Source organism: Trypanosoma theileri (genome assembly GCF_002087225.1).
Source record: "Trypanosoma theileri isolate Edinburgh chromosome Unknown TM35_Tth_1_V1, whole genome shotgun sequence".
Taxonomy (NCBI): Eukaryota; Euglenozoa; class Kinetoplastea; order Trypanosomatida; family Trypanosomatidae; genus Trypanosoma; species Trypanosoma theileri.
In genome coordinates, this window is record NW_021639843.1 from 521,705 (window position 1) to 549,182 (window position 27,478).

At 38.4% G+C, this 27,478-nt stretch overlaps 12 protein-coding genes across 12 annotated transcripts in view; all 12 read right to left on the reverse strand.

Moving 5' to 3' along the window:
- Positions 1–213: 213 nt before the first annotated feature.
- On the reverse strand, positions 214–1,668 carry TM35_000012950 (putative serine/threonine-protein kinase Nek1, putative,protein kinase; the record flags this gene model as incomplete). Its single annotated transcript, XM_029020976.1, has 1 exon — positions 214–1,668. One exon carries the CDS (start codon positions 1,666–1,668, stop codon positions 214–216), a length of 1,455 nt encoding a protein of 484 aa, XP_028887484.1.
- A 251-nt stretch (positions 1,669–1,919) lies between these two features.
- On the reverse strand, positions 1,920–4,847 carry TM35_000012960 (helicase; the record flags this gene model as incomplete). The annotated part of the gene is made up of 1 exon (XM_029020977.1): positions 1,920–4,847. One exon carries the CDS (start codon positions 4,845–4,847, stop codon positions 1,920–1,922), a length of 2,928 nt encoding a protein of 975 aa, XP_028887485.1.
- A 1,357-nt stretch (positions 4,848–6,204) lies between these two features.
- On the reverse strand, positions 6,205–6,582 carry TM35_000012970 (peptidyl-prolyl cis-trans isomerase NIMA-interacting 4; the record flags this gene model as incomplete). Its single annotated transcript, XM_029020978.1, has 1 exon — positions 6,205–6,582. One exon carries the CDS (start codon positions 6,580–6,582, stop codon positions 6,205–6,207), a length of 378 nt encoding a protein of 125 aa, XP_028887486.1.
- A 339-nt stretch (positions 6,583–6,921) lies between these two features.
- On the reverse strand, positions 6,922–10,203 carry TM35_000012980 (uncharacterized protein; the record flags this gene model as incomplete). Its single annotated transcript, XM_029020979.1, has 1 exon — positions 6,922–10,203. The coding sequence occupies one exon, from the start codon at positions 10,201–10,203 to the stop codon at positions 6,922–6,924; it is 3,282 nt and encodes a 1,093-aa protein (XP_028887487.1).
- Positions 10,204–10,616: 413 nt separating this feature from the next.
- Positions 10,617–12,011, reverse strand: TM35_000012990 (uncharacterized protein; the record flags this gene model as incomplete). The annotated part of the gene is made up of 1 exon (XM_029020980.1): positions 10,617–12,011. One exon carries the CDS (start codon positions 12,009–12,011, stop codon positions 10,617–10,619), a length of 1,395 nt encoding a protein of 464 aa, XP_028887488.1.
- Positions 12,012–12,654: 643 nt separating this feature from the next.
- TM35_000013000 (uncharacterized protein) lies at positions 12,655–17,529 on the reverse strand (the record flags this gene model as incomplete). Its single annotated transcript, XM_029020981.1, has 1 exon — positions 12,655–17,529. One exon carries the CDS (start codon positions 17,527–17,529, stop codon positions 12,655–12,657), a length of 4,875 nt encoding a protein of 1,624 aa, XP_028887489.1.
- Positions 17,530–18,044: 515 nt separating this feature from the next.
- Positions 18,045–18,395, reverse strand: TM35_000013010 (uncharacterized protein; the record flags this gene model as incomplete). The annotated part of the gene is made up of 1 exon (XM_029020982.1): positions 18,045–18,395. The coding sequence occupies one exon, from the start codon at positions 18,393–18,395 to the stop codon at positions 18,045–18,047; it is 351 nt and encodes a 116-aa protein (XP_028887490.1).
- A 639-nt stretch (positions 18,396–19,034) lies between these two features.
- TM35_000013020 (uncharacterized protein) lies at positions 19,035–21,371 on the reverse strand (the record flags this gene model as incomplete). Its single annotated transcript, XM_029020983.1, has 1 exon — positions 19,035–21,371. The coding sequence occupies one exon, from the start codon at positions 21,369–21,371 to the stop codon at positions 19,035–19,037; it is 2,337 nt and encodes a 778-aa protein (XP_028887491.1).
- A 598-nt stretch (positions 21,372–21,969) lies between these two features.
- Positions 21,970–22,827, reverse strand: TM35_000013030 (putative poly(A) polymerase, putative,polynucleotide adenylyltransferase; the record flags this gene model as incomplete). The annotated part of the gene is made up of 1 exon (XM_029020984.1): positions 21,970–22,827. One exon carries the CDS (start codon positions 22,825–22,827, stop codon positions 21,970–21,972), a length of 858 nt encoding a protein of 285 aa, XP_028887492.1.
- Positions 22,828–23,498: 671 nt separating this feature from the next.
- On the reverse strand, positions 23,499–23,807 carry TM35_000013040 (poly(A) polymerase; the record flags this gene model as incomplete). The annotated part of the gene is made up of 1 exon (XM_029020985.1): positions 23,499–23,807. The coding sequence occupies one exon, from the start codon at positions 23,805–23,807 to the stop codon at positions 23,499–23,501; it is 309 nt and encodes a 102-aa protein (XP_028887493.1).
- Positions 23,808–24,325: 518 nt separating this feature from the next.
- On the reverse strand, positions 24,326–26,395 carry TM35_000013050 (uncharacterized protein; the record flags this gene model as incomplete). Its single annotated transcript, XM_029020986.1, has 1 exon — positions 24,326–26,395. The coding sequence occupies one exon, from the start codon at positions 26,393–26,395 to the stop codon at positions 24,326–24,328; it is 2,070 nt and encodes a 689-aa protein (XP_028887494.1).
- Positions 26,396–26,957: 562 nt separating this feature from the next.
- TM35_000013060 (uncharacterized protein) overlaps positions 26,958–27,478 on the reverse strand; it is a gene marked incomplete at both ends in the record, with an annotated part of 897 nt that continues 376 nt past the window's right edge. The window contains one exon of the mRNA XM_029020987.1: positions 26,958–27,478. This exon is cut by the window's right edge and continues 376 nt beyond it. Coding sequence (XP_028887495.1) covers positions 26,958–27,478 — 521 coding nt within the window.

Genomic DNA, 27,478 nt, shown 5'->3' on the forward strand with positions numbered 1-27,478 from the left:
CTTTGAAAAGAGGTCGCGCCTTGTGGAATACAGAAAATAATTTAAAAGACAATGGACAAGAAAAAGACATACCAATGAAGGAATAGAACGGTTTTATGTACTCCTAAAATTAATAAATAAAAATAAAAAAACAAAACAAAAGAAACGACTAGTAACGCAAAAAAAAAAAAAGAAAAAAAAAAAAAAGAAGAAAAGACCGAATATAATAAACTTTCAGCAGAGACCATGGTTGGTCAGCTTATATTGGCATAGCAGTGAGGCAGCGTCATCAAGCTGCTCAAGATCTATCTTAGAACCACCACTTGAGTGTTTTTGGATAACCGCCGCAATATCATCAACAAAACTTGGTGTTGAATTCAGTGTAGAAGATAAACTTGTTGAGGGCTCATGAATAGAATCACTTGTATTGGAATTAAATAATCCCCGCTGTAACTCTATTATTATAGGAACATCACCACTTGGGAATGGATATACGTCACCAAAGAGTTGAAGACGTTTTTGAAGCATATTTTCACGTAATTCTGACATATTTATTTTGCTTTTTGCATTTTTAATACGATTCATCATTTCAGCTCGTTCCTCCACATCCAGTACCTTTGGAGTACCTTTGTTGGAAGTTTTTTTCTCAGTAACAACTTTTTTTCTCTCCTTAACCTTACTGGGTACAGATTTTGTTTCACGTGATACATTTCCTTTCGGTCGGGGTTTTTGTTCTCGTCCATTTCCTAATTGTGTAGGAGAAGGTTCAACATTTGAGGGATCTCCTGAGAAAACAAGTTCTGGACCATAATATTGCTGAATATGTCTTCCTCTAGATGGTTTTTGACTTGGATGTGATGGGTGACTTGGTGGTACTACAAGATGATAGTCAATTAAATCTTGCGCCGTAGGGCGGTCACCAGGATCTTTACTGAGCATCTTACGCACAATTTCTTCAAAACGAGAATCAAGACCAGTATTAAATGGTGCCACATCTTTTGTGAGAATTTGCCGGATGAGACCAGGCAAATGTTCCGCATCAAAAGGACGACGCAATGTACACATTTCGTAAAAGACCACACCAAGACTCCAAACATCACTACGTTCATCATATGCTTCCGACTCGCACACTTCTGGAGAAAAGTAGAGAGGTGTACCAATCATACTTTCAGCTGATACTGTAGCACTTGTGAGGACCGTACAAACACCAAAATCTCCCAATTTTACATGATTCTTTTCAGTAACAAATATATTACTCGTTTTTATATCGCGGTGCACTATACGTCTTGAGTGTAGATAGGCAAGACCACAAAGAAGTTCTGCCATCCATTCAATAATGGCATCCTCTGGAAACGGCAAACCTCCTCCTTCTTCCTGTTGACGTTCTATAAGTTCTTCAAGTGTACATTCACAGCTCTCCATAATGATGTTTACAGAGTTTTCACCACTAAAACTTTCACGAAATTTAACAATATTTGGATGATCAACATCATTCATAACGAGTATCTCTTTTTTTACTCGTAGTTGTTCTTCGAGACTCATGGAATCAAGAAACATTTGTTTCAGTACATACTCTTTTTTTGTAAGTGAATCAGCGACCTTAAACACATCACTAGTAGTGCCTTGACCCAAGTATTCACCTATAATATAGCGCTCAAGTCCAGAAGCAGTCTTGTCGCGAAGCTCCATTTTATGAATACCCTATACTGGAATAAAACAAAAAGAGAATAAAAAAAATAAATAAATAAACAGAAAGAGGAGAAATAAATAAATAAATAAAAAGAGAAAAGAGCAATATATTTCATTCATTTATTTTTATTTTCTTTTTCCACTGTCTACGATATATAAAGACCTCAAAGTTAAAATAATAATAATAATAATAAATAATAATAATATAGTGGTATTAAAAGATTAATTCTTTTAATCAGTATATATAAAAGTCATGATGCTCTGCGTCGTTTTTGTAGTAGATGAGTAAAATACGGCCGAAATTCCGCCGGAATATGTTGAGCAAATGCTAATAATAAATCCTTCTCGTGTTCAGCAGCTGCTTCTCTAAATAACACTGCAAGATCATCTACAGCAGCGTCCAGACCTCTTTTTTTAGCATCAACAGATAAATTAGGGGTATCACGTATAGAGGCAATTTGTTTTAATTTATCACGAAACTTATCGTAGCTCGCAGGTTGAAGCTTTTTCTTCATAAATAGACAGAACTCCTTTGAAGTTGATCCAACTAAAGTTTTAACTTCAGTTTTTTCTTTAGATTCTGGTAACGCAGGAAGTACAGGTAGTACCTGTTTCTTAAATAAGGGTGGTTGCGATACGGTTTCTGATCTTGTTATTGTTGATGGTAATGGTAATGGTGATAATGCAGATACTGGTGTCTCTTTACTAGTAGGAAAAGAATCATGAAGGGCAAGAGAAGGTACCTCTTCTGCTTCGGCAAGACATTTTTGGATCTGTCCAACCTTTTCAGCAGTTACTTTATTCATTTGTTCAGCTGCGAAACGTTTTGCCTTCTCTGCAGAATCTGGAATTTCTTCTGCTTTTGGTACCATAGAAATACTTCCAAGTGTTACGGAACCCGAAATAGTAGTATTATAAAAAGAAGAAGATGAATCCGTACAATTAGATGATCGAAGTAATCCATCACACATACGACGCCTAAAAGAAGCAAAAAATTTCGCTATACATGCGTATGTTTCACGAAATTCACGATGAACAGAGCATCTTTCTCCCACCCATTTTGACAGTCCGCCTAATTGATTAGCATATCGTTCATCCGCCAACAAAACGGCTCCGTAATCATCCTTATGCCGTATAACACGTCCAACGCACTGATTCACTGCTCGCATAGACTCATTAATATACCAATCATCCCCTGTAAATAATTTCCCCTGCACCTTTGGTCGTTGTGGTGCGACACTTGTGATGTAGTCCCGTTTTAGCCGTACGAAGAGATCGGTGTGGTTGGCGAATGGGATACCGGCAACGACCACGCATCTACCGTGATGATCGGCGAAGTCCACACCCTCGCTGATCTTCCCGCGGCACACGGCGAGGAGAATGGCCCCACGTGCGGGTGCGGCGTCGACGGCCCGCTGGAAGGCCGCCACGATGGCGGGGAGGTCCGCGGCGGACGCCGGCTCCACAAAGACGGGCTTAAGGGCCGCCAGCCGCCCCCACACCGTCAACTCCCCCGCCCCCTCCTCCCCCTCCTTTTCTTTCTTTTCCTTTTCTTCGCCGCCGGCCCGCCAAACCGCCACCGCCGTCCCCAGCGCCGCGTAACTTGGGAAGAAAACCAAAACCCCGCCGGGTGTGTGGCGCGCGAGATTCACCAGACACATGCCAAGCCCCACTTGGTAGTCCGTCCGCCCACGGAATACGTAACTCCCATTGAGTCTTTCCCCACCAGGACCTTTGCAAAGCACAGAGCCCACCACCTGGTGGGGCTGAATCACATGACTGCCCTTTAGAGAGACATCAAAGCATAAACCCAATTCTGCAGCAAAGTGATCAAGAGGAGAAAGTGTGCCACTCGTTAAAAGAAGAGAACGAAGACCAGAGACTAGCCTCTGTACAGTACGTGAGGTGTCAAGACACCAGTAACCAAGAGATCGTTGCATTTGTCTTCCATCCATACCTTTAACACTCTGTATAACAAAACGACAAGCATCTTCATCACCCTCATCATTGTGTTCAAAAACAAAATTTAAAAATTGTTGTACTTTTGCAAGACCTGTTGCTGCTCCTTCACTTTGGGCTAAAATAGTAATGGCTTTAGTCATAACATCGTTAATTCCACCTCCTTGTTGATTACCTCCAGTAAATAATTTCTTCGTAATAAGTGCTTTAGCTAAAAAAGGAATCATATAGGATCCCTCTCGTACAATTTCTTCACTAGATGTAACCACAATTTTGTTAGAAGTCTTTGTAGATTTTTCATTTTGCTCATTTTTTTCTTCATTAATACGAGTTTCTAATCCACAAAGAATAATTTTTAATGAAGAGATTTCTTGTTCATCCATCAAACTTTCCTGAGGGTCATCATCAGAAGCGGATTCCATCATAAGTCTTTGCATAGCAAGAGCTCTAGAACAGTCATGAATAGCATTTGTTAAATCTAAAGGTAAAAGATTCATACAAGATGATGAACCTAAAATTGAAGGCAAATTATGAGCCTCATCAACAATTAATATAGATTTTTTTACTTCAAATGGAAGTTGTTTACGTAAAGATAAATCAAACATATAGTTATAAGGAAGAAATACAATATCAGCTTCCTTTGCTTGTTCTCTTTCCATATAGTAAGGACAAAATCCACAACTACGACCTTTAGATACCAAATCTTCCATATCATGTACTTCTGAATCATTTATTTCTATCGCATTTTGAGAACTACGAGATTGAAACCCTCTGTAATATCGACAATTTTTTTCTTCTCTAAGTGTATTACACATACTTTGTTGGGCATGTGCAGTACGAAGATTTAATACCTGTGGATGAACACACATATGTTCTCTTGAACCTAATATAGACATTGAAAAAACACTTCCATAACGTGTTCGCTTTAATTCACGAATAACTTGACTTAATTGTGCATGAGTACGACTACAGTACATTACTCTTGTCATTCCTGCCTGTTCATTCAAACACTTTATTCGTTCATTTTTACGTCTTTCCTCTAACCAAGCAAGAGTAGCACAAAGAAGACATAGTGTCTTGCCAGTTCCTGTTGGAGATTCTAGCAAAGCATTGGTACCATTATTAAGAGCATTAATGACAGCTTGCATATACTCCACCTGTGCCGGATATGGGTTAAAAGGAAATGACACTTCAATATCACCAATAGGAACGGAACACATTGTTAGTATAAATATATTTATTTATTATGTATACTTTGGGGTTTCTATACTTTATTCGGTTCTTGTTTTATATTATTTTTTTTCTTCTGAATGAATGAATTTAACTTCTGATAAGCATATAAACCCTCACTTCCCAAAAACCATGCGGTAATGAAACAATTCTTCCCCTATCTTTTCCTTCCTTCCTTCCTTCCTTTTATTTATAAATGTCTTTTAATTCCGCTCAATGTATATATTCCCCTGCAGTCACTGACACTCTTACAATGAGAAAACAAAAAGAGAATATACGTGTTGTTGTTGTTATCAGTGGTGTGTCCAAAAAAAATAGAAAAAAAAAAAAAGAAAACAAGAGTAAAAAAAAAAAAAAAAAAAAAAACACCAAACAACTAACACGGAAAAACAAAAATAAAACAAACATTACGGTACAATAACTGCTCCACTTTGATCTCATTATCACTATCATTGTATTACCGTACAAGTAATGTTGTCACTGCGCGTTAATTGAAAGAGTCCTGAAATCCGAACAAAGAAATAAACAAACAAAAGAGACCGTAAAATGCCATAAACCAGAGACCCTTTTAACAATAAAAATAATCCGCTCAACGGAATTTCTCCATTTAGCTCAAACTCACCACAAAACCATTTAAACAGCCCCCACACGAATCCAACCAAATAATAGCAAATGATAATAAACAAGAGGAAATGATAAAAACCCCCCCAAAAATAAAGTCAACTTATTGTACAAGTTGGAATTCGTACAGAAGTAGTCTAGCCATCAAGCGAGATAATCCAAAAAAAAAAAGACGCCAATATCAATCAAAAAAAATTGAATATTTTACATCCAAAATATCTGATTTTCACCCATCCGAGAAAGATAGTTTAGGAGCAATTCAAAACCACCCAAGATTCAATCCGTACACATACGTAGGGATGCGTAGAAACATATATATTTATATATATATTTAAATGGCATAACTAATAGAACGAGAAGAGTCACAAGAACAGACACTTATGACGGAGACTTCTCAAGCAGCTAACACATTTGAAAGAGAACAAAATACTCTTGACTGTTTTGTATAGTGCTTTTTTTATCCTTAGAAACAAAAACAAATAAATATATATAAAAAAAAAAAAAAACAGGAGAGAATGAAAAGATAAAAAAAAAGATTATGTTTCTTCGATTTTTAGGCTTTAATATGCAGGCAATATAGATATATATACCAATAGAGAAGGTGATCATGAGATTCCAACTTTTTCTTTTTGTTTTCCCATTCTTTTCTTTTAAAAAAAGAAAAAAAAAGGCAAGTAACCGTTTTTTTTTTTTTTAATCATGAACGCTATAATGGACTTGAGAGGATCACTGTTTATCCTCAACGAGAATAATGTGATATCCAAACTGCGTTTTCACCGGCTCCGGTGTCATTCCACCCTTTGGCAATGCAAACGCGGCCTCCTGAAAGGGCCCCACCATTTCTCCCCGCATTTTCCAGCCGAGATCTCCACCGCTGCGGGCCTTATCTTCACTGTACTCCCGCGCCACATCGGCGAAATTCGCCCCTTCGTTGATTTTTGTTAATGCCTCCATCGCGCGGCCGTGTTTTTCACAGAGAATATGGCGTACTTTTACTTTCGTGTAGCCAGAGCCACCAGATGTGTCTTTTGTTTTTTTTCCACTGTTGCCGCTACTACCACCAGCATCACCCTTTTTGGGGGCCTTGGCTTTATCTTTTCCCATTTTCTTTTTTTTAATGGGGAAAGGAGAAACAGCAATGAGAGAATGAAAAGAAAGAAAAAAAAAAAAAAAGAGGGAGGTACGATTTATCTGATGATACTAATAAAAATAAATATATATACTAGATCAACATTATTCCTTTTTTTCTTTCATTCTTTTTCTTGTTTTTTTCTGGTTATTGTATTCAATTTTATCTTGTTTATTTTTTTTTTTCTCAATCCCGTAACACAAATAAACACATAGAGAAGTGTTATGCTTTCTTCTTCTCTTTTCTTTTTTTTCTTTTTCTTCCTTTCTATTCTATGCAAAAAAAAAAAAAAAAAAAATCTAGTTGTTTATTCTCTAACGACGTGACCTCCTCTGGCGACTTGCAATGGAGTCAACATCAAAAACTGTATTCTCATCCCGTGTACGTTTTCGTTCAATCTTCATAACTGAAACTAGTCCACTACCGATGTTGTTGTTGTTATTATTATTATTATTTTCAGCAGCCCCATCCCCATCACCAGCAGAGCCCTCTTCTAAGGTATGAGATAAGGCTGTTAACACACCATTATCCAGTAATTTCTCCAGAACACCTTCTCGTGCGGTTAGAGCCTCTGTCCACTTTGTTTTGTTGGCATCATCTGCAATTTCATCATCTGTTAATTGGGTTGAAAAACGTACACGTGCCTCATCTCTCCAGGCCTCTAGTCGTCTCTGTAAACTTGCACTCACTCTCTCCAAAGCACGAGAAGCACAAAATAAGAGCCATGAGGGAAGTTCCTTCGCGTAAAAGTACATACGTTTCTCTAATATATTAATACATACTTCCTGTGCTTCTTCAGAATCAGACTGTGAAATTTCAATAAGCAGTTCACTGGCAATATGTTCATGAAGTGAAAAACGACTTAATTCCCTTGCGAGACGACCACTTTGAGTGGATGAACGAGTTGCCGCTGTACGTATAGAAGAGTTCTTTGCCAATGTAGAGTCTTCTGTTGTTAGATTTCCATTTTCTGCAAGTCGTGCAAATTGTCTAGCCGTTTCTGGATCTATTTCACGTACTTGTACAAGAATAAAAGCATCACCAAGTCTCGTGATCAGTTCCATTAAGCGCATAGCACAATTAGAATTATATCGCAGAATCTGAGTAAAGGCAAGTAATCCTCCTTGAACAAAAAGTGATTGACGATTTGGATGACTGGATGCAAAGCTGTATAAAAATTTGTTTAAATAATCCACCATATAGGCTGCGCGGACATTTATCTTCTCTTCCTGACGGTAGGCCATGTAATGAATTAAAATATCAGCTATTACTTCAGCAACTTGAGAATGAGGAACACGGTTGCAACTAAGTAGTTTACAAAATCCAACAACTACAATTGGATTTTTCCCTGAGCAAGGAGTACGTAAAAATGAACGTAATGTATTTAACAAATTATTGCCTCCCACTCGATGTTCATCCTCTTGAGCCAAAGCACGTTCATGTTGAAGACGTGCTTCTAAATTCCCTTCAGTAGTAGTAGTAGTAGTAGTAGTAGTAATGGTTCCCATAACAGAAGGAATATTATTATTACTATTATTATGATTATTATTATTATTATTATTATTATTATTATTATTATTATTATTATTATCATTACTATGGTTGTTGCTGATATTGTCAAGGTTACTGTTATGATTCATTTTACTGTTTCCAGTAGTATGTGTTGGACAGTCAAAGAAACGCAAACCATACTCCATTACAAGATCAAAGGCAATCCCTAATGCAGTAAGGGAAACACAACCTTCTGCATTCGGTACAATATCTTTTGCATCACTGAGAATAAGTGGCATAAATGTATGTACGGTATCTGGATTAACTAAACACTGTAATCCCAAAGAGGTAGTAGATGCAACTTTAACAGCCTCATTATCTTGCTGTCTTCCCAATTGTATAACATGAGAACAGAAAGTAGGAATTGTATCTCCTCGCTGGGAATGAGAAAGAAATGCAAATACAATAAACTGCATACGTAAGAGAAATTTTTCATCTCTATCCATTTCTTCCTTTAATTGATCATATTCCTCTTGAGTTGCCTCTCCACCACGAAGTTTCATACGTCTTCGAATTAATTCTCGTTGTCGTTCTCGACTCTTTCGTCCAAATGCCTCCACATCATCATATCCAAGTGCATACATCTGAGGTAATTTCAAACTACGAAAGAGGGAATCCAAAGAAGATGTGATGGTTTTAGTGGCCTCTTCTGGAGTTCGCTCTGTAAGAGACTTTAGTGTACGAACAGCCACATCTACAAATAATGCCGGATCATCATCTGGAACCACTTTAAGAAGAAAACCAATAATACGTAAAAGACTACTACGAGTTGTATTATCAGCATGCGTTAAATATCCATTTTCTTCATAAATATCAAATGTTGATAAAAGAATTCGAAGCATAACATCTGCTTCATCAATATTCTTAAACTTTACAGTTTTGGATTCCACATCTGGACGAGCGTATGCATATACAGTATCTTGTAAGAGTTGACTAAATTCTGGTAATGGAAGTAAAATAGCGGTTTCATCTTCTCCTTCTGTATCTGCAGATAATTTAGCATTAGCCTTCCATAATAAAAGAGATGTAGCACTAACAAGTTCAAAATTTACCACATAATTCTTTGTATTTTTATGTTTTCTAGAATATTGTAACATCTCTGTACACACCACTTCATAAGAGTCAAGATTTCCATTTCCATTACCAAGTACCAACTCAAACATACTTTCACAATCATCTTTATAGTCACGATGTAGCCAACAATTGGTCAGTGCTGCCCTACATGCAATACTAACACTACTACTACTATCTATTAAACCTTGATGAATTAACTCTGGTAAGGCAATATTTTTCGCCATAGCGTAGGCAGCAATATATTTCCAATGAAAACGGCTTAGTGCATCCCACGCCTCTGCTCGCACACGTGAAACAACATCCCGAACACTTCGAATCATACCGTGAAAATACCCTTCAAGAAATTCTTTCCGTGCGCAGATGCATCGTAACACTTGACGACGAACATCAGCGGAGTTATCTGTGCAAAGAAGTGCTATGAGTTGTTGGGTTACATCACAATCTTTCTTTCCTGATTGAAAGCAAGAAACAGCAGATGTAGCTTTCTCTCGTACAGCTGGATGTTTATCATGTATACGTAATTTTAACATTTCAGCAACATTTTGATAAAAATTTTGTCGTTCTTCTGATGTATTGGTTTGATCCACCGTCTTTAGTAATGCATCAAAGACGGAGACAACACCGAGACGTACAGTTTTATCATTTGCATTATGAAACGGTTCCACTGTTTTTAGCATCGCAATAGCAATTTCATCGGATTCGTAACGTTCTCGAAATCCTTTAGAAACTTCTGATAAAAATGAGTAATGACGCTTTAATGAATCTGGTGCGAGACGTGGGGATTCTTTTAATACCAATAATACCACACGGCAAACGGCATCCACCACATCTGATCTATTATCATTCGCAAATGAAAGTAACTCTGTCTTACACTTATGGATATGTGCAGCACTTTTGTGAATCTGTTGGAATCGTCGGCCAACCTCCTCCAAAATGAACTGACCGACGACTGCTTTCTTCTTTGCTGGCATCTTCACAGAAAGCAAATAAAAGCTTACTGTGAAACTCCACTCTTTTTTTGTTGTTGTGGTTGTTTAAGGGGAAAAAAAGGTAACAAGAATAAAGAAAAAAAAAAACATATATATTTAAAAGAGCTTTAAAACATATGTGTCTTCAAAAATTTAAGTTACGCAATCTATCGTGTACAGTATATATATATATATATATATATATATATATATGGGAACAAAGGGGTACATGTTGCAAAAGACCATATATAAATACATATCCACAGCGAAGAATAATAATAATCATCATCATCCAAAACAAAAAAACGCACGGAACCTCTTTTTGTGCAGCACGGTAGAAGCCTACAATACATGTAAATAAATAAAAAAAGAAAAAAATGGGAAACAAAAAAAAGGACGAATTCAAGCTATCAAGCCTATACGGAGGCATCAAATTCTTTTTCCCACTTTGTAGAATAGAAAAGTTGTCTTCTAAAATAGAATGCTTCATTAGTGCCATTTTTACCCATTTCTTCAAGAAATTTACGTGTAAAGTCACGTACAGACTTCAGTTCCATAGCGAATCGAGTACATAGGACAACATTCTTTGATATTGCTACAACATCTGGATGTGGTTCATTCTGACTAACTTTAGCGGTACTAACCACATCATTAATACTACGAAGGAATTCGTACAAAACTTGAATACGAGAAAGTTCACCGACCAAAGGATCTAAGCTTTTTTGTTTTACAGAAAGTAATTTGTAAACCGCAGATAATGCTCCAGTTAATGCACGAAGTAAAGGACCATTAGATGAGATACTTTGTCTGTAAAGAATGGCAATAAGTGAAAAAAGATCATCTGGAACACCAAGTTCTCCAACAAGTTCTGCTCCACTTTGTTCAAGTGAAACATTCCATATAATAATAATAAGTTGTGTCACAATTCCCACAATTTCTCGATCTATTAACCAAATAGTGTTAGAAGCATACTTATGTATGAGAGCAGCCACTTCAGTCACAGCATTTCCATTCATTGCAGCAAAGATACCTTCTGTTACGGCTGTTAACTGTGCTAAGGCAGTAACAGCATATAATATCATCTGCAAAACAGGAGAACCACCACTAGTCTTATTACTAACATCACTATTACTACCAATAGTAGTAGTACTACTATTCATACCACTTCCATCAAACTTTGCATCATGTTGAAGGATAAATACAAGGGTAGCAATGACGGCTTCTTTTGTTACTGGTGCTACACAAGATGTAGTGGAAACAGCATCTAACAATTCAAATCCATGGGGCACTTCTACTCCAAGTAACCAACGTACACCTGCCGCATTAAAGCTAATTTGATATATTACTCTTACTGCCATTACCCTAGCATCTAGGCGTTCCTCTCCCATGGAAGTATCTTGAGCAGATCGCATAGCAGCTTCCAGACCGCCTGCATCCATAACACATTGACATCCTTGTGGTATCACACAAAGTGAGCGCATCAACGCAAATGTTTGACACTCCACATCTGGTGATGGTTTCGTATTCAGTAATGCCACGAGTCTAGTCACAATATCTTTCCGCAGTAGTGTTATCTTCTCCTCCTGTGATGCGGTGTGTGCAATGAGAAGCCGCAGTGCCCTCCCACGCTGCACGTCGCCCACAACGGTGTCGCTGAGAGCCGCGATCCAATCGTCAATCGCAATTGGCGGCCGGCCGGAGAAAACAAGTCCAGCGTCGCGCTGCGGACGACCGGCGAAGGCGCTGCGGGCATCGTACGGGTGCCGCTGTTGGAGACAATCACTCACATAGTGCCGTACTCCGTCCGTCATCTTATCTCTCTCTTTCTATATATATATATATATATATATATATAACTATTTATAGATGGAGGATAGGAAAGAAAATGAAAAGAAAAAAAAAAAAGTGGGGAATGAGAGTTGATTATGTTAATAGTGATAGTGGTAGAGGAAGTGATATAAAGGGAATGAGAAAGGGAGGGGGAAAAGAAAGTGATAGATGGATATTAAAGTCACCATCATTAAAATCATTGCATAGGCACAGAACCACAAGAAACATCAGAAAAGTTCATTCTATCAGTGGTTGCAGGTTGAAAACAACGTGCCGTCGTCAGACGTAGATAGATACAAGTGTTGCACACAGGTACAAATTACGAAAGGGAAGGCGGCATTATACCAGCATTTATGCTGTTCGTTTTTTTTTTTTTTTTGATTTTGTTGTTGTTGTTGTTCTTCCCGGGAAGCAGCTACATAAAAAAAGGTAAGAAAAAAAAAAAAGACAGACCCGGCATCCATTGCCTAACGTACCGTTGATAATAAATAAAGGGGAAAAAAAGACAGAAACAAAAACAAACAATAATGGAACACAACCAAAAAAAAGGGGAAAAAAAAAGATTCACGCGCTTTTTTTTCTGTTTTTTTTTTTTTTTTTTTTGTTTTTGTTTTTCACATAACTCTATTTTGAAGTATCACATGGCACAAAAAAGCCCATACTTGACGCTGACCCTTCCGCAAAACTACCAAAATCAACACTGAGAGAAGTCATGGCAGTCACAACATACGTGGCAAGATCTTCTGGGCACAACATACGCCATTCATCAAGGGAGAGCAGTTCTGTAACGGCGGGTGTGAGTAATCCATCATATAGCCAGCAACGCACTGGTCGTAACTCATCCCTCGCTGATTCTGTCAGTTCCACAGAGAAGAAGGAATCACAGGAACCAGCAAATGCAGGTACAATAGTTAGTTTTTGTGGTTGACAGTGTGCCAGAACAACACGATCAATAGATTCAACTTGTTGAAGGGCATCACGATAAGTTAAACCGGATCCATCACGGAAAAGAACAGCATGTGGTGAAGAAGATGCAGATTTATTCATTGCATAGTACAAAAAGAGACGTTTTACTCCTGATGAGGCAATTTCTTTTAATAAGTTTCGAATCTCAGTTGCACCGGTACTTCCCACTGTAACCACAGTAAAACCATAACGATTTGTTAAGACTTCATGTAACATGACAAGTTCACTTAATGCCGTCCCTTCTGCCTCTGTTGACTCACACACAAGTACCGCTACACTTCGTCCTTTCCATTCCTTCATGACTTCTTCTGAAGCTGTTGTCTTTGTTGCTTTCCCTTCTGTTAAAATCTTTAAAAGATCTTGAGAGTTATTATTGTTGTCTTCGTCGCTTAATTCTGCCTCTGGATCTGTACATATCACAAGTTTACGAACAGACTCACCTGATATAACCGTATCTCTGCATCGAAGACGAAGTTTAGGGAGAACGGCAGCAGACTTCTGGTCACTTTCTTGAAACGCTTCAAGTTGTTTGGCAAAAGCCTTTTTAACACGAACAACACGATCATTTAATTTTGGTAAAGACTTGACTTCCCCATTTATTTCCAAGTGAAGAATCACCTTACTGATATTTTGAATATCAAAAAGAGTTGTATGTTCAACAAAATGTTGTTCCTCAGAAAAAATCTTCTTTTCAATACGTGGAAGAAGAAGGAGTTCATTTTTAGCTCCTCCAGGGACATATTTGGTTGGTAACTTCTTGAAAAGAAAGTTAGTAACATTTTTTTCCACTCTCCTTTTTTCTTCTTCTTCATCATCATCATTATCATCATTAGAAGGGACTTCTGCTTGTTTATCAGAACCCTGTAAATCTTTTTTTACATTTGTTTTTGTATCATGTTCGTCATGTTCTTCCTTTTCGTCTTCTTCTTGTTTTTGTTCGTCAGACTCTTCTTCTTCCTCCTCTTCATCATCCTCTTCATCATCTTCATCTTCGTCTTCAGCATTGTTACGGTTACCAATCTGTTGAAGACGTAACTGTTCCCGCACAGCTTGAACTGCCTCATGTATCGATTCACGTGTATCTGCAGACTCTATTCTATCGAGTAATAAGGAGTATTGATCCAATACCACATCTGGAAATGGTCCTTCTCGTAATCGATTAGATATTTCCAAGAGCAAGAGTGCAGCAGGATCACCATTATCATCCATTAATGTTGCGGACCCCCGAGAATCATCACGTAGTGCACGTGTTACCTCAAGTATAGCCTCTTGAAGATTTTTAAATGCATCTAAAGCTCCAACAGACATAGAATTGACTCTATTTTGAACCCCTGAAAGCATCTGTAAATAGGGTTGAAGTTGATCCTCATTCTGTGGAGGATGCTCACGAACTTCTCTCGCTGCCTCATTAAGAATATTTTCCAGTTCAGAAGGTCGCTGATTTTCAGTAAATTGAACTTGTAATGCCTGAATGCGTGACAATACCTCTGCAATTAGACCCACCGCTACAGGACTATCGCGCCATGGTACATTATGTTGATCAGCATTGCTAAGTGTACGCTCAGCAATATTCATAAGAGGTAATAAATCAGAAATAGAAGATAAATTAAGTGATGATAGACGCTCTCTTAGTGCTTCAAATACTTGCATAAGGTTTTGCACTTCCCCATTAGACGCTTCAGCTTCAGAAGTATCATTAACTTCTCCTGCGGCTTCTTTTATTTGTGCTTCAAATTCATCTCGCAGTTCCTTCTCCATAGCAGTGGTAACCCCTACAGAGTCTACCATCTCCAAAAGACCAAGTAAAGGTTGTAATTCCTCTTCAGAGAGTTGAACATTACTTTGATTGCTCCTACCTAACTCTGCTGTAATCTCTGCAACTGCAGAAAAAAGCTTCTGTCTTTCAGATGCCACACTACTGCGTTGTTCCGTTTCTTCAGCAGGTGTGCTTTCATTATTTGAAAAAGCTTCCGAAGTCTCTTTATCTTTAGTATCAACTGAAGTTTCTTGTCGTTTTTTTCCTTCTCCTTTTTCCTCTTCCACATCATCATCATCATCATCATCATCATCATCATCATTATCTTCTTCTTCTCCTTCAGCAGATTCCTCAATATTATTATTATTAGAATTATTATTTTCTTCTTCTTCCTCTTCTTCTGCAGCGTCAACAGCTTGGGCGAACATCTCCATCTGTCCCCGAAGACGTTGAACAATAGGAAGAAGAGGAAGTGTCACGTCACCCATTTTTTGGCATTCTTCCTCAAGATAATCCAGTGTTTTTACAAGCCTGCTGGAAATACGTTGGCGTTGTTTAGAAGAGGCATCTCGAAACTCTTGTGATTGTACGACTGCCAATACCCTTTCCACCTGTGCTACCAGATGTTGTGGATCAAGAGAAGATTCTCCTGAATTTTCTTCACGTGGTAAGGCAATTTTCTGAAGCTTATCATTTATGGGTTCAATGAGTTTTTGTATAGCGACTCTTTCATGTGGTGGAAGTTCTGAAAGGGTTGCAGTAATTTTTTGAAGTTGTGGTATAATTGATTGAGCTGCCGTTCTTTTCTTATCTAAATCAGCATTTTTAAAACCTTCCGATTCCATAAGTCCATTCATCCTTCTTAAATGAGATGAAATACTGAGAAAAAGTGGTGTAGGGGCTGCTGCTGTAGCTTCTGCTTTATTACCAATTTCCAGATGTAATATTTGCTTTAAAGGATCTACAAGATCTTGTAGTTGTCCCAGTCCACCAAGGCGAGCACAACGTTCCTCTATGGCAAGAAGGCGAGAAAGCTCTCTTTGAGCCATATTAGCCTTTTCAACAGATGACAGCATCTCAAAGGCCTCTGAATTTACATATTCAAATATCTTCTCTAGCTCAGATACTACTTCATCCAGCATGTTTTCCCGCCATTCCGCTTCCAATGGGTTTCCTGAAGAGGCACGAGGTTGTACATCATCATCATCACCATCACCATTATTATCTTCTTGTTCTTCTTCTTCTTCTCCTTCTTGTTGTTCTTCCTCTCCATTTGTATTTGGTCCCATACTTGAAAGAGATTGAAGAAGTTCTTGAGCTCTTTCAATCATCGCTGTTACAGTTGCTGTCGCTTGGTTCAGTGGAAGGCGGTTAATTTGAACTCGAAGTCGGTGTAAACTCATCTGTAACTCTTCAACCACTTGCCTTTGTACAGGAGGGGATGAACGAGCAAATTCTTCCGATTGTAAAACTTGAACAACAGCTTGTAAAGAAGCGAAAATCTGTGGTAATTCCATTTGGGTATTTTCTTCCTGTGATTCTTCAGCATCTTCAGAACGGCCACCATTAGACTCATTTATTTCTTCTTGAGTAAGAATCTTTATTTGTTCCAAAACTCCAACAACATTCCCTGATACTTGATTAATAACCTCAACTGCACGAGTATCATTCCAAGAATTTGCAGATCTTTGAATCTCTTTCACTTCTTTTACCATTTCTTCAATACATAACAATCGCTCTGGTGGATTCATTTCCATTAATTGCGATGACCTGAGAAAGGTAAAAATATCACGAAGTCGTTTCACTGTAGGAGCCAATAATAACGCACTTGACTGTGGCTGTGATTGAGGGGGAATCATAGATGACTCTACACTTGGTGTTTGATGAATCTTTTGGAGTACCATATTACATTTTATCACAAGGGGTTCCCCATACTGAGGAGGAAGCCGTTGGACAACCTCTAAAACGTGATTTATTTGAGATTCAATTCGCTCTCGAAGTAAAATCACTTGAGGATCTGTTAATACATCCATTCCAGTAGAGTTAAGTACACGTAGAAATCCGTCAATCATATCGTGTAGTGTTTTCAACTGTTCACCCAAAACCGAAGGTGCCTGTGGTGGTACAACATCAACTTCTCGTCTCTCTGATTCTGCAATAAGTCTCTCTACTTTATGAGCGATGGGTAATAGTTTTGTCATAACTTCTGGGTCAACTGATTGTACCTCATCCACCATAACATGAAATTTATGCATACACATTCGTCTTTCCCTTTCCCGTTCCTCTGGTGTGGCCTGTTCAAACTCCGGTGAAGTAATAGTAGTACAGATATCATTAGCAGTATTGATAAATGTCTTAATTAACTCCTCCCCTCCCATAGTCGCTTGTGGGAGTGGGGGTGTTGGGAGAGTTGCCTGTACACTTTGTACAGGTTGCGATGTCTGTTCCCGCAATTGTTCAATTCCTTCTCGAATAAGAAGATGATCTCGTAGTTTTGGCGCCAGTGTTTTGAGGTGTGACTCCTCCAAGAGAAGAAGTACTTTACCATCCACATCATTCTTTACAAATGACGTCACCGCCGCCTTTGAGACACCGCGTGAGCGCAGCCATTGTGCCACCTGCTGCGTTGTCCATTCACGAGTTGGCAGAGTACTGAACGAAGGGCCGTTCTCTTCGCGGGAGCGCCGCACCGCACGCGCAGCGAGAAAAATGGTTGTTGGAACCGCAACGGCCGCGGCACAGGACACTGCAATTGTTCGCGGAGTGAAGAATGGCATTATGGTTAAGCCTTTCTTTTCTTTTTTTTTTTTTCTAATTTTATGAAAGAAAAAAAAATATTCTTTTTTTTTTTTTAATGGATTCCACTCTGGCTTGGAAAGGAAAACGAGAAACAGAAATTTCTGGGAAAAGATGTTAACTGTAAGGTGGTAATAAAAAAAAAAAGGGGGTAAAGGATGATAAATATACATTTACAAACGCAAAACAATGACAAAAGAAAATAAATAAATAATAATAATAATAATAATAATAATAATAATAGAGATATACATTATTAAAGGTATTTTCAAACACTTGTACACACTCCCAAGACAATAATAATTTTCCCCTACTTTTCGTCCGAACCACTACATAACAACAAGCCATCGACTACACCTACTTATATACACAGGAAACAAGTAACAACCAAACAAATATGTATGCACACACACACACACACACACATACAGAAAGAAATATATTTATATGCATGTATTATCACTTTCCTTAATGTTCATTTCCTTTTATATTTCTTTTACGACTTGTGCATTTCTACCAAAGTCGCTGTTTCTGGTTTTTCGTTACCAAATAATTTCTCAAAGTAGTAACCACCATTCATAGAATGGCTTTTCTCTGGCCTCAGGGAGGCTTTATGTTCCCGAATGATGCCTGACATATATGCATAGGCACCAACTGCAATAAGCCAAATAATAAGCAGAAAACCACAGAATACCAAGAATGATGAAGTAAAGTGACAGGCATGTCCTCCCGCTGTGGAAACACAAGTTGCGATTGGACAAACACACTGCTGTAAATGAAGATCCCGTCCGATAAAACAGCCCTCCGCGTCAGTGAAAAACCATCCAGCGCGTCCGGCACGACACATAACTACTAATAAAGTCCTTTAATGAAGAAATATGAAGAAGATGAAGGAACAAAACATCTCTCAGGGTCACTGCTCTTTTAAGAGAGAGAAATAGATAGATAGATATGAGGAAGCATAGAAAAACAAAAAAAAAAAAAGGTTAGAACTCCGCAAAGGTGCAGGAGAAAATACAATAATAGTCTAAATATTCTTTTTTTTTTTCTCTATAAAAGAGAAACGTGAAGAAAAAAAAAGAAATAAACATGGATAGCGTTCCTTTTTTCTTTTTTTTTTACCACTAACACATCGAGAGAATAACGACAAATATACACCGTGATAAGTCTTTCAAAATAAAAAAAAAAAAAAATGGTGTAGAAAACGCCTTTTTAACCCGCATCCCACGCGAGACGAAAGGATCTGCTTTGGTTAGGCTTTCAAAACTTACACGTTAACATGCAAACACACACACACACACAAGTCTTTTCATAAACAGAAAAGGGAGAAATTAATGATACCATTTACCAACCCGCATACAACAAGGCCAGATCATTCCAATGGTAAGCTCTCAACAACAACAATAACAGAAAAAAAAAAAAAAGAGAGACATAGTCACTGATAGAACGAAAAATATAAAAAAGAAAACTTGCATATTACCAAGAATTATTGCAATTGCCCTTCTTTTCCAGTATGTAAACGTTCACGCAGACCATTCAACCGATCTCTCATTGCTGCAGTAGCAGCCACAGCCACAGAAACTGCCTTTCGAGTCTCATCTACTTCACCTTTAAGCGTCTTCCATTTCGCTTCTCCTTCTTCAGATTGTTTTAACTTCTGACGTAACTCTTCAACCTCTTTACGTGCTGCACAAAGTTTTGGAATAGCGTTATGAGTTTTCTGCGTTGAAAACCATTTCATGCATTTCATTAATTCTTTATTTCTTCTTTCTACAGTGTTTATTTCTTCCTGAAGCTCTTTTCTAACATCATTTGATGTTACTGGAAGAATGGAAAACTCTTCATCACTATTACAAAGAAGAAGATTTCCTTCATGAGAAGTATCCACTACATCTGAAGAATTTATTAAAGATATTTCTGCAATAGAATGAGGAATAGATCTAGATGATTCTCCATATACAAGTTTGTCTGAAACCTCTACGGTTTGTGCAAAAAATCTTCGAACTTCTTGTAGTTTTTGTGCGCTCTGAACCGCACTAACAGAGTGATCTCTAAACATTTCAGATGCTTCATCTGCAAACTTCTTTATTTTTTCAATAAACCTTTGTTCTAGTTCTTCATAATTATCATTAATATTATTATTTTCTAAACTTTCAACTAATTTTTGGGCTACCATAGCAACAGCTTCATTATCACCATCATGTAAAGCTATTTGACGAATAACAGTTACAAGGTAGGCCCTTTCTTGTAAGGCAGTATTGCATGTATGTAATTCATGAAGTAACATTTTTTGCATTTCAAGATATTTCTCATAAAAAGCAAGTTGAAGTGCCATTGCTGGGGCATCTCTACTCTTTTCAGAAGTTCCTAAAGAATGTAATAAAGTATTTGCAGTATTAAGACGTTCCATTAATGTTTTCATTATTTTAATGAGCCAAGTAGTCATTTCAGTAGTTGTAGATGTTTTTAGATCTGTTTCTTTTTTTTCTCCTTGTTTTTTATGCAGTTCACTTAGTTGTGGTACCAGGGTAGCTGTATCCTCAGTAAGCAACTTTCTTAACATAAGAACTTCCTTACCAAGAGCTTCTGTGTGAGATTCCAAATCTTCATTAAAGAGAGCAGCTGCTGCAGCTGCAATAGCAGGTGTATTTTGATGTGGAGTTGTTGTACCAAGATTTGAAGGTAAAAGTGTTAATAGTTGATTTACAGTATATTCCATCCGATGTAATGTTGTCTCTAATCGTTGATTCCCTACGCTACCCTCATAGGCTTCTCTAGATGTAAATATTGGTAACTTAACATCTCCATTTCCTAACATATCTTTATTAATAGTACGACAGTACCATTCCAGTGAATATCGTGCTAACTCACGCAAGGATGATGACAAACACGACATTCGTTCATTTAATGTTTTCGCATTTGCATAGATCACATCAAAATTATTAACTAAACGATTCATAACTCCCATAAGTGCTTGTATAAGTAAAGATGTTTGATCTATTACCCCACTAGTGCTAAGTTTGGCAATTGCCGTTTTACATAATTCAAGATTACGTCGTTCAACCTGAGGATCAAAGATGCTAAGAATATCTCTCTGTCCATCTTGATTACCAGTAATACAGGTGTAAATATGTTCTGTAAGCTCTTTTATAATACGATCTTTACCTACCTGCACGTTTAGGTGTTGTGTAAGTTCTTTAACAGTTTTATTTAAAGTACTATTCTCTCGTTGAATAACCTCCATCAACCCTAAAGCATCTTCAGTATAACTACTTTTATTATTACTATTATTACCTTCTATATCTGTTACATCCCGGGTGGTTTGAACAGATTTAATCTCTTCACATATGCGTAGAATTGTACTCTTTAAAGATTCCATAGATTCTTCAAGATCTTTATGTTCTTTAGAAACACGAGTTATCTCATCATTGTATGTATTCTTTTGTTTCTTTAACTTGGACTCTAACTCAGCGGTTTTTACAATTAATTCATTAAATTCATCCTCTTCTCGACCCGCGTCGTATTCTGCCAATAAACTCTCTGTTGTAGGAATATCTATACTTGTCGCCTTTTCATTACCATCAAAAGTAAAATCTTCTCCCGTTAAAACACCACTATCATGACTATCAGCCATTACAGCAGAAGAAGAAGAGGCACAAGTCGCTCGTTGAGTGGAAACAGACATTTGCGGTGGTGACCGCTCGGGTGCTGCAGCCATCGCAACATCCTCTTCACGTTCTCTCTTCCTGTTCGTAACCTCCAGCGGAGTGGTGGTGCCTTCATCATCATCTGTGGCCAGTGGATTATCATCAAAGTCTGACATCCTTTCCTTCCTTTTTTTTCTTATTATTATTATTATTATGGATGAACAAATAAAGTCAAAAAAAAAAAAAAAACGAAAAGAAAAAAAAAATATTTTTTTCTTTCTTGAATTCACAATGGAAATATGTATAAACCAAAAAGAAAGCAAATAAATAAGAAAAATATATAAACAAACATCCAGTAATGAATCTAATAAAAAACAAAAAAAAAGAGTAAAAAAAAAGAAGAGGGGGAACATATATATATATATATCTTGTTTTATGTTATTAGCCTGCAAGTAAGCACCTATTTGTTAATCCTTCATTTGTGTCCCTTAAACAAAAGGAGTTGGAACCTTCTCACTGAAGAGCCAACGACCCTGCAAAAAAAAAAAAGGGAGAAACAAGGGAATTCTTTTTTTTTTTTTTTTTTTTAATCACCTCTATCCAACATTTCACAAGTTTTCAAATACTTTTCTTCCCCACCTATGATCCCTTACAATACCTTTGATCGTCTAAGAAATTGGAGGCAAGAAGAATAATAAAAACAGAAAGAAAGAGAAAAAGAAAAAAAGAAAGAGAAAAAAACAGAGAAAGCAGACAGATCCAGCTGTGCAAGTATTACTTCTCCATAGCGAATGGCAAGTGTGCAGCATCAACTAACCTAAAGTAAGGGCCTCGCATAGCTTCTCCATTGAATACAAATCTCACTCCATCCTCTGTATTCACACAACCATCTGCTATAAAATGCTTAAACCTTTTAAATGCTTCAAAAAACATAGATAAATCCAGTTTGGTCTCATTATTCCTTTCTTTAACAGCTAAAACAAAAAAACATTCCCCAACAAAGGCTCGGTATTGCCCTGTCTGCTTTATCGCAGTATTATCTATCTTGTGTGGATATGGACGGATATCCACTAATTGTTCCATGTCATAAATAAAAAAACGTAGTTTACTAGCCACATATGAACTCCACGCCGTATGAAAACGTTTCGCATCTTCCTCATTATCAGCCCAAGAACAAACTTGAACTAATAAATATTGGTCGTACCAATCAGTAATATGATATAGTTCCCATATCTTCTCTAGAGGTGAATCTGAATCTGACAATACTTGATGAGCTCTAGTAATTTCAGTATAAAATGCTTCTAATCCACAACGTCCAATATTATGGGCATCGTTAACATACGGATAAGCAGGATTTATCACAGGAAATAAATCCTCACGGCAAGACTCACGTTGTGGATCCCATGATTCAGGAAGACCTTGAATACGGCCCTGATTCTCCAGAGAAGCTGTAATATATACCGGAAGAATACGATCATGACGGCTCAACCATTGTGTATAGAAAGCGAAAAAAAAACGTAAAACTACATTTGGATAAGAAGAAGGCATTAATTGACATGCACGTGCTACCATAACAGCAAAAGCAACTCCACCTGGATATGTATAATGACTTCCGTAAACCTGACGTTTCATAGCCCAAATTTTAACCGCCTTTAATGTAGTTGCAAAAACATTATATGGCACTGGTAAATGTCGTCTTATTTCAAGAACAGTACGTAATCCATTCACACTGCGACGTGTTTCACGGGAAACTTGAAGAAGAAAAGAGTTGCTAAGTAATTGTTCGGTTGTGGGTGGGGCTGAGAGTGCCACGGAGACAAATACAACATCTACTGCAGTTCCCTCGTACGTAAACTTTACAACAGGAACTCTAGCGAAAACCACAACTACATCTCCCACATATTGTCGCAGAAGAGATGGAAACTCAGCAAAGAAGTATTCTGATGTAACCTTGAACGGACAAAACACGACGCTTCAAGATTATAAATATATAAATATATAAGACAAGGCATAAACGAGCATTAGTAGAGCAAAAGGAATTCAACACGACGAAGGGAAAAAAGAAGGAGAGAAGAAATATATTTTTTTTTACCATGTTGTCCAGAGAAAAGCAATTAGAAAAAAAAAGAGAGAGGGAGATAGAGAGAGGTGGAAAAGAAGAAAAGGAGGAAAACAAACCTCCAAAAAAAAAAAAAAAAAAAAAAAAAGGGAGAGGGGTGGGAAACTTACAAGAGAAAGGGAAAGTATGAAGGTGGTCAAAGACAGACACGCACACACTTGTATATATGTATGCAATCAAACAATCAGAAAGAATAAAGAAGGGGGGTAGAGAATAGGAAGAACTCACCATACATATCAATATCACTATCTGCAACAGAAGCAGCCAAACCGCAGGATCCAAAGGGATAGGCCCGCACCCACCGACCCTCCGTCTCCGCAATCACCTGCTCCACCAAACGTTGTGCCACCGACTCCACAAGTTTTATCGTACACTCCGCACTACCGCACGAGAGACGACTCATCGCATCGGAGAGTCGCTTCGACTCCACGTCGTCACGTGCCTGAGGGGGTGGCACCCGCAGCGGCCTCGTCGGCCCGCAGAACACAGACATGAACAACAACTCCGCCCCGGCAATGGAGAAGAAATAAGAAAAAAAAAAAAAAACTAACCCTGAAAAGTGAAACAAAAAAAAGAAATAGGAAGAAAAAAAGAGAAGGAACGAAAAATAAAGGAGGAAAAAAAAAAACCCGCTACAGAGAGATGAGCAGCACCAAAATAATAATAATAATAATAATAATAATAATAATAATAATAATAATAATAATAATAATAATAATAATAATCACGACAAGTACCTTTTCGCTGTTTCTTCTTTGTTGATGTTCTCTTCTTCATTTCCTTTGAAATTCGTTTTTCTGCAGGAATTCTAACGCAAAAAAAAAAAAGAAAAGAAAATCATCTATACCCCTTTTTACTTGATCATGAAATGCATATTAAGAGAAAAACAATAGAAATACCAACACAAGTAATAAAACAGTATACCTACACCACTAACAAATCCCTTTTTGTTCGCTTTTCCATGTTCACTAGAGTCTTACATCATTTTTTTTATGCATTTGCATGCATCGCTTAGGAAGAAAAATTAATGGCTGATGAAAGTTTCATAACATCCTCATGTAACACACTTGTCGGGTGAGGAATAATAAATCGCTCTCCAGTTGATACAACGAGGGGTTGTCCATCGTACAACTCTTCCACACTTGTGATTTCAACTCCTGTGGCATCAAATATTCTCTCCACTTTCTTCCCCATAGAATGCCACTCAAGCTCGCGCTCTATCGTATTAAGAATAGCCCTCATCGTTTTATGAATTGGACGAAGTGTCACTGTTCGAAATGGAAATCGATCTGTTACTCGATCTCCATACTCCCCATTTGAGAATACTCGTACAGAGATAGGTTTTGATATACCTTTCGTTGTCGATACCTCACGAGATTGAGACCCATTAGTGGAAGAAAGTGATTTTGTAGATGGACTGACTGTTTGTGGGCGCTGATTATGTTTATCTGCTACTTTGTTTCGTACAGAAGTATTTGTAGAGGTTTTTCCATTCACAGATCGATTGTTTTTGGCTTCAGTCAATGGTGTGGATTCTATTGATACTGATTTTACTGTTGGTTTAACCGCAGTTGCAGCTATCGATGATTTTGCAGGTGCTGAATTAGGAGTGTATGCCTGTCCGGGTGTCGCTACAAGAGACATATCGCTCAGAATTTCATTCACATGAGTGATTTCCACTCCGTCTATCGTAAACAAACGTTTTGCATTAATACCCATGGGACGCCATTTCAGAGTTTGTGTCACATCAGATAATAACGACTCAAACGTATTTGTACCTTTACCCAAAAGAAAGGGTACAAACTGCAAACCTGTTTGATTTGGAGTCAAACCCGCAATTCTGCAGCGCATAGTGTCGGAAGAAGCTGGTTTAGTACCAAAACGTGGAATTCCAGTAGATTTGTCTTTTAGAGAAAAGCGGGCCTTGTAGTTTGCGGGGCAACTCGTTGGTATACCGCGTCCGCTATTAAGAGTGCTACTACTGGTATTAGTTACAGGATAATTTGAGCGTTTCGAGTGAGAGTACGACATTAGATCAACCCTGGGTGTTTTAAGAAGATTATCGTGTTCTCCAGTAGTAATTAACGGCATTGGAGGTACCTCATCGTACTCCAGTGGGCTTCCCAAGTGTTCACCAGCAGAATCACCTTTCCGCTGATTCGACAAGACTTCTTTTACGAGACCAATAGTCTTTTCTGTATTCGTATTTAACCCTACAAGAGCGTGATTTTGTGAACTTCCTACATCTCTTCCCTTGACCTTACCCATGATGGTTGATTCACTTTTTTTTCGTTCACTTGAAGAAAATGAGTTATTTGAGCTAACCCTTTTTTCTCTATTCACCATAGTTGGAGATTCTATTAATAATGGTTTGGCCGTCGTTTCAATCATCGTTGCTGTTCCTGTTGCTGGCGATGGCGATGGTGATGGTGATGTTGATATTGTCTTAATTGAATTCTTTTCAGATTTATTCGCTTTTGGATTGGGTGATCGTTTAGGAATCTCAATGGTACCCCATGTAGGTTGTGGCAAAGGCTCAGGCTTTGGTGGCGGAACATATTCCGGCACGCGAAGTGTAACTGGATCCACATGACTTGATTTGCCTTCTACCGCCGTTGAGACAGTTCTCTGTTGTTGCTGTTGACGTCTTCTCACGCTGTTGTGCCCAAGTGAGAGACAATCCGTAAGAAAGATTTTAAGAGCTCCATCTGCGAAACTCATCTCCACGGCTGGTTTACCCTGAAATGATGGCAGAACTCGTGTTACTTTCCCCTTCTCCCCCAAGTAAACTTGTTTGATAGGATCAGGAATGAAAATGCCTTTTTCTGCAGTAAGTAAAGTATGCAGATCATCGACAGTGTGCACATAATCTCCAACAGAAATAGTTGTATCGCCAACATTCATGCTTGTGGGCTCTTCCTCGATTGCTTTTTGACGTGCAGCCTCAGCAATCTCAGCAGGAGTCATATTAACACCTTTTGCAAGAATCTCATCATACGCTTTTTGTTCTCTCGCTTTTTCTTCTCGGAGTAGTTGAATTTTTTTTTGTATTTCCTCCCTACGGGAGGCTACAGAGCGCATTCCTGTAAATTTAAGTACACGAAGCTTACTCTTAAAATAAAAATAAAAAAGAGAAGCGAGATGATGCAGATAAAATAACCTTGGTTTTAGCTTCAGTAATCCATGGAATTATCTCCACCACAAAATTTATCAATACATCACTTATTCACGTTTTACATACACAAAACCTAGTTAGCAAAAGTACTTGAAGACGTTCTATCAGCACCTTTGGAACCAAAAACACTTGTCTTGGCAAAAGCACCCGCACCCCCTCCAAAAAAAGAATTTGGTGGTGCTGCTGGTTTATCTGCAGGTGCTCCAGAACTGTTACCAAAACTGAAGGGGTTTGATGGTGCCGCAGGCTTATCTGCTGCTGTTGGTGCAGCACCACTGCCAAAGCTGAAGGGATTTGATGGTGCTGCTGGTTTATCTGCAGTTGTTGTTGGCGCAGCACCGTTACCAAAGCTGGAGGGATTTGATGGTGCCACAGGCTTATCTGCAGTTGTTGTTGTTGGTGCAGCACCGCTGCCAAAGCTAAAGGGATTTGATGGTGCTGATGGCTTATCTGCTGATCCCACACCCGCTATCGGACTCGGTGCAGCACCGTTACCAAAACTGAAGGGGTTTGATGGTGCCGCAGGCTTATCTGTTGTTGCTGGCGCAGCACCGTTACCAAAGCTGGAGGGATTTGATGGCGCCACAGGCTTATCTGCAGTTGTTGTTGGTGCAGCACCGTTACCAAAGCTGAAGGGATTTGATGGCGCCGTAGGCTTATCTGCAGTTGTTGCTGGCGCAGCACCGTTACCAAAGCTGAAGGGATTTGATGGTGCCACAGGCTTATCTGCAGTTGTTGTTGGCGCAGCACCACTACCAAAGCTGAAGGGATTTGATGGTGCTGCTGGTTTATCTGCTGTTGCTGGCGCAGCACCACTACCAAAGCTGAAGGGATTTGATGGTGCCGCTGGTTTATCTGCAGTTGTTGCTGGCGCAGCACCGCTGCCAAAGCTGAAGGGATTTGATGGTGCCGCTGGTTTATCTGCTGTTGTTGTTGGTGCTGCACCACTACCAAAGCTGAAGGGTTTTGATGCCACACTCCCACTTGGT